This window comes from Paramormyrops kingsleyae, unplaced genomic scaffold (assembly GCF_048594095.1).
Source record: "Paramormyrops kingsleyae isolate MSU_618 unplaced genomic scaffold, PKINGS_0.4 ups27, whole genome shotgun sequence".
Classification (NCBI taxonomy): domain Eukaryota; kingdom Metazoa; phylum Chordata; class Actinopteri; order Osteoglossiformes; family Mormyridae; genus Paramormyrops; species Paramormyrops kingsleyae.
In genome coordinates this window covers 2,460,192-2,477,207 of record NW_027325965.1, presented here as the reverse complement: position 1 = coordinate 2,477,207, position 17,016 = coordinate 2,460,192, and the positions used below count along the sequence as shown (strand labels likewise).

Sequence of the window (17,016 nt, the reverse complement as noted above, 5' to 3'; positions counted from 1 at the left end):
GAGGAGTAGCAACTGGTTCCCCTGCCCCTTCCCCTCTCCCCCCTGCAGATGAGGATCATAACCATTCAGCGCCCGACTCCACCTCCTTATCAGTGACGACGTGCCGCGGTCAAAAACTCAGGCAGTAGGACGAGGCAGAAAAAATTCTTGCCCCTATGTTGTTATTTACAAATCCTCAAGAGGGAGATAACTTTGGTCATCTGACACTGTAGATGAAGGAGTTGAAGGACATTGTCAGTGACCTGCTGGATCCCAGGCAGAACAGACCTCGCTATGTGGCAGCCCTTCTGATACAGGTCGCCCCGCGCATGGACTGGATGATGATGCATCAGTTTAAGCAGGAGCCTAGTAAATCCTGCGAGTGCTACACCGAACGACTGATGGCAGCTTTCTCCAACTACAGTGGGATGGACCGCCCAGCGAACCAAGAGTGTATGTGATGTAAAATACACTAAGAGAGCTCAGTTCCTTTAAAGAGAGGTACTTATAATACTCTGTATTAGTTTTCGTGAGCTGTCCTCTTAAAAAGTACAACACCAGTACTCCATATTCAAATTGTCCCATGAAAAACTACAACCTCCAAACATCAAACTACATGCTTCTATGTCACCTACACTTCAGACTTCATCCTCAAAATCAAAGCAGTATTAACACAAGCAACATCCATCACTTAAAGCCAATATAAGTCTGCTACAACTGGACTTATATCTAAGCAAAACAAACATTTTATGTTCAAGTTTTCTTAAAACTACTGAAACAAATAAATGGCTGCCCTACAGTTCCGCTGTTTTGTTTGTCACCCTGAATTATGTCCTTCATAGTGTGGAAAAAACCGAAGGCTGAGGAATGTTACGTAACACAGCTAGAATGCAATAACTCTCTCTGGTGTAATTCACTGTGTGGTCTTAAGTGTGGTGTCTTCTTCATAACACTCCCTAACTCTTGTATTCATGACCATGAGATAGGGTGGGCTGCTTTTCTTCCTTGCTTTGGCTAGTATTCCTCCCTTTCCTCCCCAGCCTTGGTTGGTGGTTCAGGCAGCATCACCTTGTTTTAGTAGACCCAGGTGCCATACATTTTGAAAGTAGGCTCAAGTGCACAAAATGTTCTAGCAGAAGTCTTAGACAAACTCTGAATTACAAAGTAATCTGACTCCTTCTGAAGCTGTGAGAAATTGTTCATCTGTATTTGCTGCATTGTCACTTGTTGATCTGCGTGTGCCCTGCTCCAGCAGTAAAGGGGAGATCGCGTGCAGAGCTGGTTTTCTGTAGGTCTGAGTAAAAATAAAATATCCTCTTCATACAGGAACCAAGTGTATGGCTGGAAATTTCTGCAACAGAGCCATTTAGTTATTTCTAGAAAAACATATAGAGCCAATGAAGGAACCTGATGTCATAGTAACACAGGTCACTATCCGTGGTGCTGAATTCTCTACTAGATGGGCTGGTGCTGAATGAATAGGACAGCTGGCCAACGTGTCTGTGTTCTTCCACTGACTGGCACCCTGACAACGAGGGGGAAAAATTCATACAGTAAATTAGTTAACAATAATTAGTAATCACCTATAGTTCTCATTTATCATGATGTAAAATTCAAAAACCATTTCTGACTATTAATCTGCACATTTTAATAATTTAATTAATATTACCTAAATTGTTTATCATTTTCTGCAATCACTGTGCGTTAAAGCAAGTTTTAAAACTAGCTGTGAAATTGTTGATGCTGTTGTTGATCTGAATGTTGCTGACGGAGCCTTAGGATACGTCTTCATACAGATGAGTGAGGGGATGGATGCACTATTCTATGGAGGCCTCTGAAGAGAAAAAATTATCCCAATTTTATATTGAGAGGGATGGTTAATTCCATTTTAATGCAGACAACGTTAAAAGTCCCAGTTCTGCCGTTGATCTTTTGCATGCATGCTATCATGTATTAGTTTACTATGTATTTTGATCACATGTCAAACTAAAGAATTTTTGGTCGTATTTTTGTTCCTAATTTTGAAGTAATTGTAAAATAAAAATGTTGTTCTTTTCCGCCGCCATGCTTCGTCTTACTTGTGAAGGTTATGCTTGCATTGAACTTGCTTTGTAGACAGTAAGATCCTGCCGGCATTAATTCTGCACTGTGTGGTAATTTTGAGAAATTGCGCACGTTTCTTATCCCGTCAGAATCGGTATAACTAACGCCATGCGAATGTGTCTTAGCGCAGAGTTTAGAATATTTACGGTTTCCGGTCAATGAAGGCAGTTTGAAATAAAACAAAAACGTTTAAACTTTCTGGATGCGCAAACTCTCGCTCTTGGCAAGATGGTGCAGATAGTCGAGATAAAGGACTGTTATTCGATGAGAATTCGAATCCATCACTCCTTAAACATGGAGAACATGGATCCAGAAGGTATTAATGATTATAATGATTAAATGATAATAAAGTTGTAGCTCCTGGTATGTGACAAACGAAATGAACGGCCAAGTCTGCATTGGCCTAATGCTTGTTAGTTTTGAGGTAAAGCTGATAAGTAACACATTTGGTTTTCGAGGTAAAATAACCGACCGGTTGAATAATTCAAGTTTTATCTACAGAAATGAATGTATTTAGAACTGCAAACGGATACATTGGAAGCGGAGTTTTAAAATGAGAAAATGTAACGATGTGATAGGAAATGCCGTTCGTTATACTCCCCTTCTGTCTCCCATTCTTGCTCATCTTGTTTAAATAATAAGAAAATGAAAAGCAAGATCACTGTTAGTGACAAAAGTGCAGGACTAAATGTGTTTCATTTAATATTTATTCATTTGGATATGTGTGAGAGTAAGCGTATGCATGGATGTTGTCTTCTGGTTTAGCCTTCTTAGCTTTATCGGTAATTCACATTATTTCATTTATCTGACAATCTGAAGCCCATGGACTAATTTTAAACGGATTTTGTAGTAGAGTATTTATCCAGTTATTGTCATGTTCTTATATATCTCTCTGTGTTCCATTTTGTCCCAGTTCATGAGTTTTTGGAGGACAAGTTCATCTCCATTCTGGTCGTGAACTTCGAGAGGAGCCCACTGACCATGGAGAACTTGCAGTCTCTGGCCCTCAGTGTCCCTTCATTTTATTGGCGGCTCACTGGGGAGGAGCTGGATCCCAGCCTATTGCACGTAGCACCTGCACGACTGCAAGTGGTACATCATGGTACAGAGACTGGTGTCCAGCATGGGGATGGAGAATCACCAGCTGAGGAGGATGACCATTACGGACAGGAGCTGCTATCACCGAGCTCTAGAAGGGAGGCTTCCCCTGCAGCTCCAGCATCCACGACTGAGGATGCTAATGGGCTTCCTGAGGCTCTCCCCTTGGCCTGGGGTGAAGATGAGTTCTCATCTCCATCCTTATCTGTGCCTTCTGACACTCAACCTGGAAGTCAGATTGAGCCAGAACATGCTGAGCCCTCCAGCTCCACCTTCTGGATCCCTGTGGGCCCTAACAGCATGTGGCAGCAGCTTGATATCGAAGGCCGCAACTACCTGCGGAAGCTGGATGAGCTCAGCATCTCCGATGGACTCTGGAGCATTACGGACTACGGTGATGATCACACCGTGGTCATGTCCGTGCATGTCTCCGTGCATGTGAGCAGTTCTCTGCGAACATGGGGCGTGAGGCAGGAGGAGAGGCCTCCTCAGAGGCCCGCTGGCACCAGACAGAGGAAGCGCAAGGCCGAGCCCGACGACACCAGCGGCTCAAGTTCTCCTCCACCGCACAAGAGGCCCATGCGCTTCTGACTTGATTCCATGTTTTTACACTGTAAGTTACATTTTTATTTCAACATAATTAGAAGATCCCGCAGGAAAATATTAGTCAGTTACTTAATAAATGACCAAAAAGTAGTTGAATAGGACAGCTGGCCAACGTGTCTGTGTGCTTCCACTGACTGGCACCCTGACATATAATGATTTTTAACAACGAGGGGGAAAAATTCATACAGTAAATTATTTAACAATAATTAGTAATCACCTATAGTTCTCATTTATCATAATGTAAAATTGAAAAACCTTTTCTGACTATTAATCTGCACAATTTAATAATTTAATTAATAGTACCTAATTTGTTTATCATTTTCTGCAATCACTGTGCGTTTAAGCAAGTTTTAAAACTAGCTGTGAAATTGTTGATGCTGTTGTTGATCTGAATGTTGCTGACAGAGCCTTAGGATACGTCTCTATACACATGAGTGAGGGGATGGATGCACTATTCTATGGAGGCCTCTGAAGAGAAAAAAATTATCCCAATTTTATATTGAGAGGGATGGTTAATTCCTTTTTAATGCAGACAACGTTAAAAGTCCCTGTTCTGCCGTTGATCTTTTGCATGCATGCTATCATGTATTAGTTTACTTTGTATTTTGATCACATGTCAAACTAAAGAATTTTTGGTCGTATTTTTGTTCCTAATTTTGAAGTAATTGTAAAATAAAAATGTTGTTCTTTTCCGCCGCCATGATTCGTCTTACTTGTGAAGGTTATGCTTGCATTGAACTTGCTTTGTAGACAGTAAGATCCTGCCGGCATTAATTCTCCACTGTGTGGTAATTTTGAGAAATTGCGCACGTTTCTTATCCCGTCAGAATCGGTAAAACTAACGCCATGCGAATGTGTCTTAGCGCAGTGTTTAAAATATTTACGGTTTCCGGTCAACGAAGGCAGTTTGAAATAAAACAAAAACGGTTAAACTTTCTGGATGCGCAAACTCTCGCTCTTGGCAAAATGGTGCAGATAGTTGAGATAAAGGACTGTTACTCGATGAGATTTCGAATCCATCACTCCTTAAACGTGGAGAACATGGATCCAGAAGGTATTAATGATTATAGTGATTAAATGATAATAAAGTTGTAGCATGATTATAGTGATTAAATGATAATAAAGTTGTAGCTCCCGGTATGTGACAGACGAAATGAACGGCCAAGTCTGCATTGGCCTAATGCTTGTTAGTTTTGAGGTAAAGCTGATAAGTAACACCTTTGGTTTTCGAGGTAAAATAACCGACCTGTTGAATAATTCAACTTTAATCTACAGAAACAAATGTATTTTGAACTGCAAACGGATACATTGGAAGCAGAGTTTTAAAATGAGAAAATGTAACGATGTGATAGGAAATGCCGCTCGTTATACTCCCCTTCTGTCTCCCATTCTTGCTCATCTTGTTTAAATAATAAGAAAATGAAAAGCAAGATCACTGTTAGTGACAAAAGTGCAGGACTAAATGTGTTTCATTTAATATTTATTCATTTGGATATGTGTGAGAGTAAGCGTATGCATGGATGTTGTCTTCTGGTTTAGCTTTCTTAGCTTTATCGGTAATTCACATTATTTCATTTATCTGACAATCTGAAGCCCATGGACTCATTTTAAACTGATTTTGTAGTAGAGTATTTATCCAGTTATTGTCATGTTCTTATATATCTCTCTGTGTTCCATTTTGTCCCAGTTCATGAGTTTGTGGAGGACAAGTTCATCTCCATTCTGGTCGTGAACTTCGAGAGGAGCCCACTGACCATGGAGAACTTGCAGTCTCTGGCCCTCAGTGTCCCTTCATTTTATTGGCGGCTCACTGGGGAGGAGTTGGATCCCAGCCTATTGCACGTAGCACCTGCACGACTGCAAGTGGTACATCATGGTACAGAGACTGGTGTACAGCATGGGGATGGAGAATCACCAGCTGGGGAGGATGACCATTACGGACAGGAGCTGCCATCACCCAGCTCTAGAAGGGAGGCTTCCCCTGCAGCTCCAGCATCCACGACTGAGGATGCTAATGGTCTTCCTGAGGCTCTCCCCTTGGCCTGGGGTGAAGATGAGCCCTCATCTCCATCCTTATCTGTGGCTTCTGACACTCAACCTGGAAGTCAGATTGAGCCAGAACATGCTGAGCCCTCCAGCTCCACCTTCTGGATCCCTGTGGGCCCTAACAGCACGTGGCAGCAGCTTGAGATCGAAGGCCGCAACTACCTGCGGAAGCTGGATGAGCTCAGCATCCCCGAGGGACTCTGGGGCATTACGGACTACGGTGATGACCACACCGTGCTCATGTCCGTGCATGTGAGCAGTTCTCTGCGAACATGGGGCGTGAGGCAGGAGGAGAGGCCTCCTCAGAGGCCCGCTGGCACCAGTCAGAGGAAGCGCAAGGCCGAGCCCGACGACACCAGCGGCTCAAGTTCTTCTCCACCGCACAAGAGGCCCATGCGCTTCTGACTGGATTCCATGTTTTTACGCTGTAAGTTACATTTTTATTTCAACATAATTAGAAGATCCCGCAGGAAAATATTAGTCAGTTACTTAATAAATGACCAAAAAGTAGTTGAATAGGACAGCTGGCCAACGTGTCTGGGTGCTTCCACTGACTGGCACCCTGACATATAATGATTTTTAACAACCAGGGGGAAAAATTCATACAGTAAATTAGTTAACAATAATTAGTAATCAAGTATAGTTCTCATTTATCATAATGTAAAATTCAATAACCTTTTCTGACTATTAATCTGCACAATTTAATAATTTAATTAATATTACCTAATTTGTTTATCATTTTCTGCAATCACTGTGCGTTTAAGCAAGTTTTAAAACTAGCTGTGAAATTGTTGATGCTGTTGTTGATCTGAATGTTGCTGACAGAGCCTTAGGATACGTCTCTATACACATGAGTGAGGGGATGGATGCACTATTCTATGGAGGCCTCTGAAGAGAAAAAAATTATCCCAATTTTATATTGAGAGGGATGGTTAATTCCTTTTTAATGCAGACAACGTTAAAAGTCCCTGTTCTGCCGTTGATCTTTTGCATGCATGCTATCATGTATTAGTTTACTCTGTATTTTGATCACATGTCAAACTAAAGAATTTTTGGTCGTATTTTTGTTCCTAATTTTGAAGTAATTGTAAAATAAAAATGTTGTTCTTTTCCGCCGCCATGCTTCGTCTTACTTGTGAAGGTTATACTTGCATTGAACTTGCTTTGTAGACAGTAAGATCCTGCCGGCATTAATTCTCCACTGTGTGGTAATTTTGAGAAATTGCGCACGTTTCTTATCCCGTCAGAATCGGTAAAACTAACGCCATGCGAATGTGTCTTAGCGCAGAGTTTAAAATATTTACGGTTTCCGGTCAATGAAGGCAGTTTGAAATAAAACAAAAACGGTTAAACTTTCTGGATGCGCAAACTCTCGCTCTTGGCAAAATGGTGCAGATAGTTGAGATAAAGGACTGTTACTCGATGAGATTTCGAATCCATCACTCCTTAAACGTGGAGAACATGGATCCAGAAGGTATTAATGATTATAGTGATTAAATGATAATAAAGTTGTAGCTCCCGGTATGTGACAGACGAAATGAACGGCCAAGTCTGCATTGGCCTAATGCTTGTTAGTTTTGAGGTAAAGCTGATAAGTAACACCTTTGGTTTTCGAGGTAAAATAACCGACCTGTTGAATAATTCAACTTTAATCTACAGAAACAAATGTATTTTGAACTGCAAACGGATACATTGGAAGCAGAGTTTTAAAATGAGAAAATGTAACGATGTGATAGGAAATGCCGTTCGTTATACTCCCCTTCTGTCTCCCATTCTTGCTCATCTTGTTTAAATAATAAGAAAATGAAAAGCAAGATCACTGTTAGTGACAAAAGTGCAGGACTAAATGCGTTTCATTTAATATTTATTCATTTGGATATGTGTGAGAGTAAGCGTATGCATGGATGTTGTCTTCTGGTTTAGCTTTCTTAGCTTTATCGGTAATTCACATTATTTCATTTATCTGACAATCTGAAGCCCATGGACTCATTTTAAACTGATTTTGTAGTAGAGTATTTATCCAGTTATTGTCATGTTCTTATATATCTCTCTGTGTTCCATTTTGTCCCAGTTCATGAGTTTGTGGAGGACAAGTTCATCTCCATTCTGGTTGTGAACTTCGAGAGGAGCCCACTGACCATGGAGAACTTGCAGTCTCTGGCCCTCAGTGTCCCTTCATTTTATTGGCGGCTCACTGGGGAGGAGTTGGATCCCAGCCTATTGCACGTAGCAACTGCACGGCTGCAAGTGGTACATCATGGTACAGAGACTGGTGTCCAGCATGGGGATGGAGAATCACCAGCTGAGGAGGATGACCATTACGGACAGGAGCTGCCATCACCCAGCTCTAGAAGGGAGGCTTCCCCTGCAGCTCCAGCATCCACGACTGAGGATGCTAATGGGCTTCCTGAGGCTCTCCCCTTGGCCTGGGGTGAAGATGAGCCCTCATCTCCATCCTTATCTGTGGCTTCTGACACTCAACCTGGAAGTCAGATTGAGCCAGAACATGCTGAGCCCTCCAGCTCCACCTTCTGGATCCCTGTGGGCCCTAACAGCACGTGGCAGCAGCTTGAGATCGAAGGCCGCAACTACCTGCGGAAGCTGGATGAGCTCAGCATCCCCGAGGGACTCTGGGGCATTACGGACTACGGCGATGACCACACCGTGGTCATGTCCGTGCATGTCCCCGTGCATGTGAGCAGTTCTCTGCGAACATGGGGCATGAGGCAGGAGGAGAGGCCTCCTCAGAGGCCCGCTGGCACCAGTCAGAGGAAGCGCAAGGCCAAGCCCGACGACACCAGCGGCTCAAGTTCTCCTCCACCGCACAAGAGGCCCATGCGCTTCTGACTGGATTCCATGTTTTTACGCTGTAAGTTACATTTTTATTTCAACATAATTAGAAGATCCCGCAGGAAAATATTAGTCAGTTACTTAATAAATGACCAAAAAGTAGTTGAATAGGAAAGCTGGCCAACGTGTCTGTGTGCTTCCACTGACTGGCACCCTGACATATAATGATTTTTAACAACGAGGGGGAAAAATTCATACAGTAAATTAGTTAACAATAATTAGTAATCACCTATAGTTCTCATTTATCATAATGTAAAATTGAAAAACCTTTTCTGACTATTAATCTGCACAATTTAATAATTTAATTAATATTACCTAATTTGTTTATCATTTTCTGCAATCACTGTGCGTTTAAGCAAGTTTTAAAACTAGCTGTGAAATTGTTGATGCTGTTGTTGATCTGAATGTTGCTGACAGAGCCTTAGGATACGTCTCTATACACATGAGTGAGGGGATGGATGCACTATTCTATGGAGGCCTCTGAAGAGAAAAAAATTATCCCAATTTTATATTGAGAGGGATGGTTAATTCCTTTTTAATGCAGACAACGTTAAAAGTCCCTGTTCTGCCGTTGATCTTTTGCATGCATGCTATCATGTATTAGTTTACTCTGTATTTTGATCACATGTCAAACTAAAGAATTTTTGGTCGTATTTTTGTTCCTAATTTTGAAGTAATTGTAAAATAAAAATGTTGTTCTTTTCCGCCGCCATGCTTCGTCTTACTTGTGAAGGTTATGCTTGCATTGAACTTGCTTTGTAGACAGTAAGATCCTGCCGGCATTAATTCTCCACTGTGTGGTAATTTTGAGAAATTGCGCACGTTTCTTATCCCGTCAGAATCGGTAAAACTAACGCCATGCGAATGTGTCTTAGCGCAGAGTTTAAAATATTTACGGTTTCCGGTCAATGAAGGCAGTTTGAAATAAAACAAAAACGGTTAAACTTTCTGGATGCGCAAACTCTCGCTCTTGGCAAAACGGTGCAGATAGTTGAGATAAAGGACTGTTACTCGATGAGATTTCGAATCCATCACTCCTTAAACGTGGAGAACATGGATCCAGAAGGTATTAATGATTATAGTGATTAAATGATAATAAAGTTGTAGCTCCCGGTATGTGACGGACGAAATGAACGGCCAAGTCTGCATTGGCCTAATGCTTGTTAGTTTTGAGGTAAAGCTGATAAGTAACACCTTTGGTTTTCGAGGTAAAATAACCGACCTGTTGAATAATTCAACTTTTATCTACAGAAACAAATGTATTTTGAACTGCAAACGGATACATTGGAAGCAGAGTTTTACAATGAGAAAATGTAACGATGTGATAGGAAATGCCGTTCGTTATACTCCCCTTCTGTCTCCCATTCTTGCTCATCTTGTTTAAATAATAAGAAAATGAAAAGCAAGATCACTGTTAGTGACAAAAGTGCAGGACTAAATGTGTTTCATTTAATATTTATTCATTTGGATATGTGTGAGAGTAAGCGTATGTATGGATGTTGTCTTCTGGTTTAGCTTTCTTAGCTTTATCGGTAATTCACATTATTTCATTTATCTGACAATCTGAAGCCCATGGACTCATTTTAAACTGATTTTGTAGTAGAGTATTTATCCAGTTATTGTCATGTTCTTATATATCTCTCTGTGTTCCACTTTGTCCCAGTTCATGAGTTTGTGGAGGACAAGTTCATCTCCATTCTGGTTGTGAACTTCGAGAGGAGCCCACTGACCATGGAGAACTTGCAGTCTCTGGCCCTCAGTGTCCCTTCATTTTATTGGCGGCTCACTGGGGAGGAGTTGGATCCCAGCCTATTGCACGTAGCAACTGCACGGCTGCAAGTGGTACATCATGGTACAGAGACTGGTGTCCAGCATGGGGATGGAGAATCACCAGCTGAGGAGGATGACCATTACGGACAGGAGCTGCCATCACCCAGCTCTAGAAGGGAGGCTTCCCCTGCAGCTCCAGCATCCACGACTGAGGATGCTAATGGGCTTCCTGAGGCTCTCCCCTTGGCCTGGGGTGAAGATGAGCCCTCATCTCCATCCTTATCTGTGGCTTCTGACACTCAACCTGGAAGTCAGATTGAGCCAGAACATGCTGAGCCCTCCAGCTCCACCTTCTGGATCCCTGTGGGCCCTAACAGCACGTGGCAGCAGCTTGAGATCGAAGGCTGCAACTACCTGCGGAAGCTGGATGAGCTCAGCATCCCCGAGGGACTCTGGGGCATTACGGACTACGGCGATGACCACACCGTGGTCATGTCCGTGCATGTCCCCGTGCATGTGAGCAGTTCTCTGCGAACATGGGGCATGAGGCAGGAGGAGAGGCCTCCTCAGAGGCCCGCTGGCACCAGTCAGAGGAAGCGCAAGGCCGAGCCCGACGACACCAGCGGCTCAAGTTCTCCTCCACCGCACAAGAGGCCCATGCGCTTCTGACTGGATTCCATGTTTTTACGCTGTAAGTTACATTTTTATTTCAACATAATTAGAAGATCCCGCAGGAAAATATTAGTCAGTTACTTAATAAATGACCAAAAAGTAGTTGCTGCAGTATATATTCCATAAATTTACTGCAGTTTTATTAGTCCTTATAAAGTAATAACTGTAAGCGTTCTTTAAGTATGAAAGAGTTTAATAGACCTGCAGCGGACGGGCACGTGTCCCCATAATTAACTTTAGGTTACATTTCTGCATGACTTAGTATTCAGTAAGTACCAGGTAGTGTTGGGTGGTACTCACGTCTCGTATTTACCATTTATATCAGTCTTCAAAGTCTTTAGATAATTAAGGTTGGTCTTGGTTGTTTTCTTGCCTGGAGAAACAGAATTTTGATGCCATGACGCCACAGCAGCACAACAGCTGTCAGTACGGTGGAGGTAAGAGTTTGAAACGTTCATCAGCCTCTCAGCCACGCATCTCGCCTGGATACGGGATTCAGCTTTTATTCTTCTGTATTACTCCCTAAGTCCCTCACTCTGCACAATCTCAATACCGTTTGCTTTATAGGAGGGAGGAGCAGCACAAATGCAGCTGACAGACGTAAAGCCATGTGCTGGCAGCAGATGCTTCGCACCCCTTAATAGCGGATCTGTTGCTGGTAAGACTGTCTGTGCTGCCTGGCATCTCAGTAACCAGGTGAAACTCCTCAGGCAAGGTAAGGATCATATTGTGTTGAGTTTGTGAGTTTCCTGTGTGTAAAGACAGTTTTAGGGTCAGTATGGAGCCTGGCACAGGCATGAGCTGGGGAGACGTGACCAAAGACTCATTCACAGTCTGCACTGTTACTCTTGTGTGTCTTTTCATTCAAATCTCTTTCCCCACAGTGTCCATCATCTTGAGCAGCACCGGCTGTGATTTAGCATGAAGGATGCCTGTTCAGTTTTCCACCTGAACAAGTGCCCTCTGGACCCAGGTGTGCACTACATGAGCACTTTATGTTCCTGACTCCTTATCAGCGTTTACATTTACATTCTCAGCCAGTATTTAATCTGTAAAGTTCCACTCGGTGAGATTTATACAGACACGAATAAAGAGCACAGTCAAAGGATGTTTTTGCTTCTGCCTCATTTAACAGGCTATTCCCAATTTCCCTCTGGGTCTGTGTTTTCACCTCTTGAATGCTGGGATTTGTAGGCCCCGAGGTGCTGCCAGCGAGGGTGAGAGGGTTCAGAGATGGAGGAAGCCAGGGTGTTGCTGCAGTCCAGCAGTCAGAGCCACATTAACGCAGGTACACCCCCTCAGTATGTGTCTTGTATGCATATCAGATCTGGCTGAACATAGTCCTCCAAAGCTGTAGTGTAATCCTGGTCAACCTCTGGGGTTAGTTGCTCTGTTGGCCTGTGGAAAAATGGGTACTCTTAATGTATTCTGTGTGTTTTGCAGGAATATTTCCAGGCACTCTACACCAACCTGGCTCACCTGGACAATAAAAGCTGTTATATCAGGCTGCTGCTTGTGGACTACAGCTGAGCCTTCAACAGAATCATTCCATGCTGGCTCACGGCTAAGCTCCTGAACTTGGGGTCAGCTCTTCACCATGTACTGTAACTGGATTCTGGACTTTCTCACCGGCAGACTCCCAACAAGTGTGCATCGGTGGGAAGAACTCTTCCTCCATCATCACCAACACGGGCAACCCCGCAGGGCAGTGTGCTGAGCCCCCTGCTCTACTCCATCTTCACCCACGACTGCGTAACCAAGTTTCGCTCCAACTCCATCTTGAAGCTGCTGACGACACCACCGTCATTGGTCTGATCTGCAACGATGATGAGGAGGTCAGAGATCCTGAAGGATGCTGTCGAGATAACAACCTCACCGTCAACGTTAGCAAAACCAAGTAGCTGATCCTGGACTTTGACAAGCAGGTGACTCTCCAAAGTCCTAGCTACATCGCAGAGGATGGTGTGGAGCAGATCAACAGGGTCAAGTTCCTCGGGCACACAGCTTCCAAGACATCGTCTTCACACACTGTCTGACATGACACTAACATTTCCTCACACTGCCACTATTACCTCATGCTGTACCGTTGCTGTGTCTGTCTATGTTGTTTCCATTACTTTAATTTTATTTATATTGTTTTATCACTGGGGGCCGTTTCACGAAGCGGGTTTAGTGAAAACTCGGAGTTAGTTGTGTGTGAGTTAAGGGAAATTCAAAGTTTTCGGTTTCAAAAAGCCAGTTGAGCCCAACTCTGAGTCATTTACCGCGGTAACATACCCCGTGAAGCTAACCTGCTCGCTAGCAGGTTTAATCCCTGTAACTCTGAGTTCCTCCTCTTTAAATGAACAGTCAGATTGAAGCAAGTACTTTCTCAGACATGGCGTGTCCTTTTCTCGAAAGACCGGTCGACATCGAAGCACAAATTATCCGCAGGAATCTACGTCAGGAGAGGGTGATCAGACCCCGTTTAGATATTTTATCGTTTACAAATGATTTTCTGTTAGAGCGTTACCGTTTTTCATCACAGACAATCATTTATCTCAACAATATTCTTAGCCCTCATTTTGCTCGTCAAACACACCGTGGACATCCTCTCAGTTCCGAGCAAATTCTTTGTACAGCACTTCGCTTTTTTGCTAATGGCAGCTTTCTGTATAATATTGGTGACGCTCAACATGTTTCTAAGGCAACCGTCTGCCGGTGTATCAGACAGGTTACTCTTGCGCTTAAACATTTTCTCTACACGTTTGTGGCATTTCCTGGTCACAGATGTAGTAGAATAATCAAGGAAGAATTCCACAGAATTGCAGGTATGAAGTAATAGCCTCATATATTTAGTAATATGCTTTAAGATTTGAAGCAATAAACAATTGTAGGTTAAGACTAGATAAAATACAGTTACACTTTTTGCATTGTAACACCATACAAAACTAGAAACTGACTGCAGTACCTGTTAAAATTAAGTAGACTTATGCCCTCTTTGTTAGGATTTCCAGGTGTGATTGGCTGCATAGATGGCACACATATTCCCATTAAGGCTCCTTCAGTAAATGAAGGAGACTATGTGAACAGAAAGTCATTCCACAGTATTAATGTGCAGGTAGGTGTTTCTAGCTTTTAGTAGTTTACTGCATTGAATTATTGGCCTACTTTACAGTACATCTACAGTAACTAATCACTGTTCTGCATTGTGAAGATTATATGTGATGCAGCCTATGTCATCAGCAACGTGGAGGCAAAGTGGCCTGGGTCTGTGCATGATGCCAGAATGTTCCGTGAATGCACACTGAGTGCTAGACTTGCTCGTGGTGAGTATATAATGTAGCTACAGTATATTATAATCTTTAAGCAATATCTTGTTCCCTCATATTGCACCTTAACATGTAAACTGTCTACTCATTATTGTAGGGGAGTTCAGTGGTTACCTACTCGGTGACAGGGGGTACCCATGCCAGCCCTATCTGCTGACCCCATACCCTGATCCTGAGCCTGGCCCACAGCAAAGATATAACTTGGCTCACAGCAGGACCCGGGCCAGAATAGAGATGACCCTGGGCATACTGAAGGCCCGTTTCCAGTGCCTTCGTGGCCTCCGTGCCACCCCAGAAAGGGCCTGTGATATCATTGTTGCATGCGTAGTCCTGCACAATATTGCAATGATGAGAAGAGAAACCTGGGTTGCTGCCCCAGAGGTTGACCCTGATAACAACCCTGACATTCCTGTTGATGCAACAGATGGACAAGCTGTTCGAAACGCAATATGTTCTAATCATTTCCAGTAAATAAGTTGCAAATAAAAACAAATGACAATCATTTTATGAACTCTTCTTTATTTCCTGTAATTGAATATGCAAAACAGTATTTTAATATTTTGTTTTGAAAGACAGTTAACGATCCATCAACTTGTGCCACTACCCACCTTTAACTGATGTTCCAATATTTGTATTTCTATTAGGGTTTTCTGCATTTTTTGTTTAATGTGTTCCATTTCCAGATCCGATTTTTCAATTTGTTTCTCAAGGTATATTTTGTACAACTGCTTTACAGGGAGCTATTAGAATACACAAAAATGTTACATCTTGGCAGTATTGCACTGTGAAAATTGTACCACTATGAATATAACTTAGAAAACAGACACTTGTAGCTAACAACATTTTCATTTAATGAGAAGAATGATTCTTAATCCAATTTTTCAATAACTGGCAGGCAAATACTGAAGCATCTTACAGAGGTAAGCTGCGCTGTGGCTGTGGATGCAGTCGGTTCACCCTGGAGATTCTCTGCATTGCTCTGTGAAGAAAGGATAAATGTTTTAAAATGGTGCATCACTTACATGACGTATTTGTTAGAAAGTGCATACCATAGGCTGCTCTACATCTTCCCTCCCTGTGACAGCTGACAAGGTGTCTTCATCCTGTAGTGAAGACTCTCTTACTTGCATACACCAATAATGAAAGACATAGTATGAAAAATCTCGAGAAGAGTATGTACCATTTCATGGGTGTCTGGCGGTTCCACAACAGAGATTACTCCATCAGTAACTGCAAGACAATGTGGATTACAGGCAATTCATCAACAGAGACCTGCACATTTTCAATATAACTTTTACAACAGTGGGCAGTCTTTCAAATATCACAGTCTTTCAACAGTATGTACATGAAGTAATGACATCTATCAAATTATACTCATCTATAACTTTTAAATAAATTACAATCGGTTCGATTATGATGGGTTTGATGATGAGTTTAATGGATAGCCATCACTGAGCCAACACTGGACAAATGCACATACATCATTCATATGAATTACTTACTTCTTATGTAAGAACTTCTGTCCTGGGGCATGGCTGTATCGGAGGAGCTTCCTCCTAGGATGCCATCAGCCATGGGCCGGCCAGTGTTTTGGCTGAGAGCCATCTCTTCAGCCTCTGTGAGAGGTGTTGGTGGTGGACCCCCACCAGTTTTTCGGGCCTCTGCCTTTTTCCTATTGGCTAATATGTAGGTAAAATGTGAACATATGCACCCAAGCCCACATTTAGAACCTTGTAAAAAGATTTAAACAATATTACATGCTGCCAGATTTAAGATGAAACTGTAGCTTTTGTGTCTTATAGACAAGCAAAACCTCCCAATCGTCCAGTGCCTACCTGTTTGTACTATATTTTTATACTTCATCTTTATTTGCTGCCAAGTGCGCTTTATGCCTGCTGGGTTACAACTGTAACAACGAAATTAAATTAGAGAGAATATAGAAAAACTAGTATTATTTCTTAAATATACATCAATCAACATCGTTCTTATCAATACTTACGCATTCACTCGGTCAGCTATTTTCTGCCACGCTTGTTCCCGTTCTTTCGCAGCAGCAATCGTGTTTCCTTTTTTTGATATGGCATGCTCATATTCAGCATACGCCATCATTAATAATTCAAGCTCCACTGGGGTGAAATTGGAAGCGCGAGATTTGTTTCCTTGTGTTGTCATGGTGAATCATTTTCTCTGGATGCCATTGATAGAGCCTTTTTATGTGCTCGTGCACGCGTGACAATCAGGGTTAATTGAACTCAGAGTTTTGTAAACTAATCGTTATCACCTGTTCTGAAACCAAAAACTCAGAGGTTGACATCTCAGAGTTAATCAACTCAGAGTTCAAGTTTAAACCCAGAGTTTGCAAAACCTGCTTCGTGAAATACCCCCCTGGTGCTCTCTGTTTATACTGTTGACGTTAGGGCTGCCACTACCGACTATTGTTTTTTTTTGTTTTTTGTTTTTTTTCTCTCATCAGCAGCGAGTTACAGCAGCTCTGTCCTGTTTATTGTTTTGTTTGGTGTGTTTTAATGTTTATTTTTTTGTTTTTCTCTCATTTTTTTAAAACCTTCATGGGGTGAGGGAC

General features: G+C 42.4%; 2 protein-coding genes and 1 long non-coding RNA gene across 5 annotated transcripts; 2 read left to right on the top strand and 1 right to left on the bottom strand.

The window, feature by feature from the left end:
- The first annotated feature begins 3,006 nt into the window (after positions 1-3,006).
- On the top strand, positions 3,007-8,679 carry LOC140583963 (uncharacterized). Its single transcript, XM_072707886.1, has 2 exons — positions 3,007-3,793; positions 7,904-8,679. The coding sequence occupies exons 1-2, from the start codon at positions 3,781-3,783 to the stop codon at positions 8,677-8,679; spliced, it is 789 nt and encodes a 262-aa protein (XP_072563987.1). The 5' UTR covers positions 3,007-3,780.
- Positions 8,680-13,269: 4,590 nt separating this feature from the next.
- Positions 13,270-14,937, top strand: LOC140583967 (uncharacterized). Of its 2 annotated transcripts, XR_011986030.1 has the most exons (4): positions 13,270-13,934; positions 14,112-14,224; positions 14,321-14,432; positions 14,533-14,937. It is a non-coding gene; the product is annotated as an uncharacterized lncRNA (long non-coding RNA). The 2 variants fall into 2 exon arrangements; XR_011986029.1 differs by having other exon boundaries at positions 13,271-14,224.
- Positions 14,938-16,812, bottom strand: LOC140583966 (uncharacterized). 2 transcript variants are annotated; one of them, XM_072707888.1, is made up of 7 exons: positions 16,435-16,812; positions 16,271-16,341; positions 15,938-16,114; positions 15,616-15,665; positions 15,485-15,538; positions 15,352-15,414; positions 14,938-15,175 (listed from the first exon to the last, which is right to left on the bottom strand). In XM_072707888.1, the coding sequence occupies exons 1-7, from the start codon at positions 16,605-16,607 to the stop codon at positions 15,023-15,025; spliced, it is 741 nt and encodes a 246-aa protein (XP_072563989.1). In that variant the 5' UTR covers positions 16,608-16,812; the 3' UTR covers positions 14,938-15,022. The 2 variants fall into 2 exon arrangements, 1 of the variants encoding a protein (XP_072563989.1); XR_011986028.1 differs by lacking the exon at positions 15,485-15,538 and having other exon boundaries at positions 14,938-15,414.
- Between the last annotated feature and the right edge of the window lie 204 nt (positions 16,813-17,016).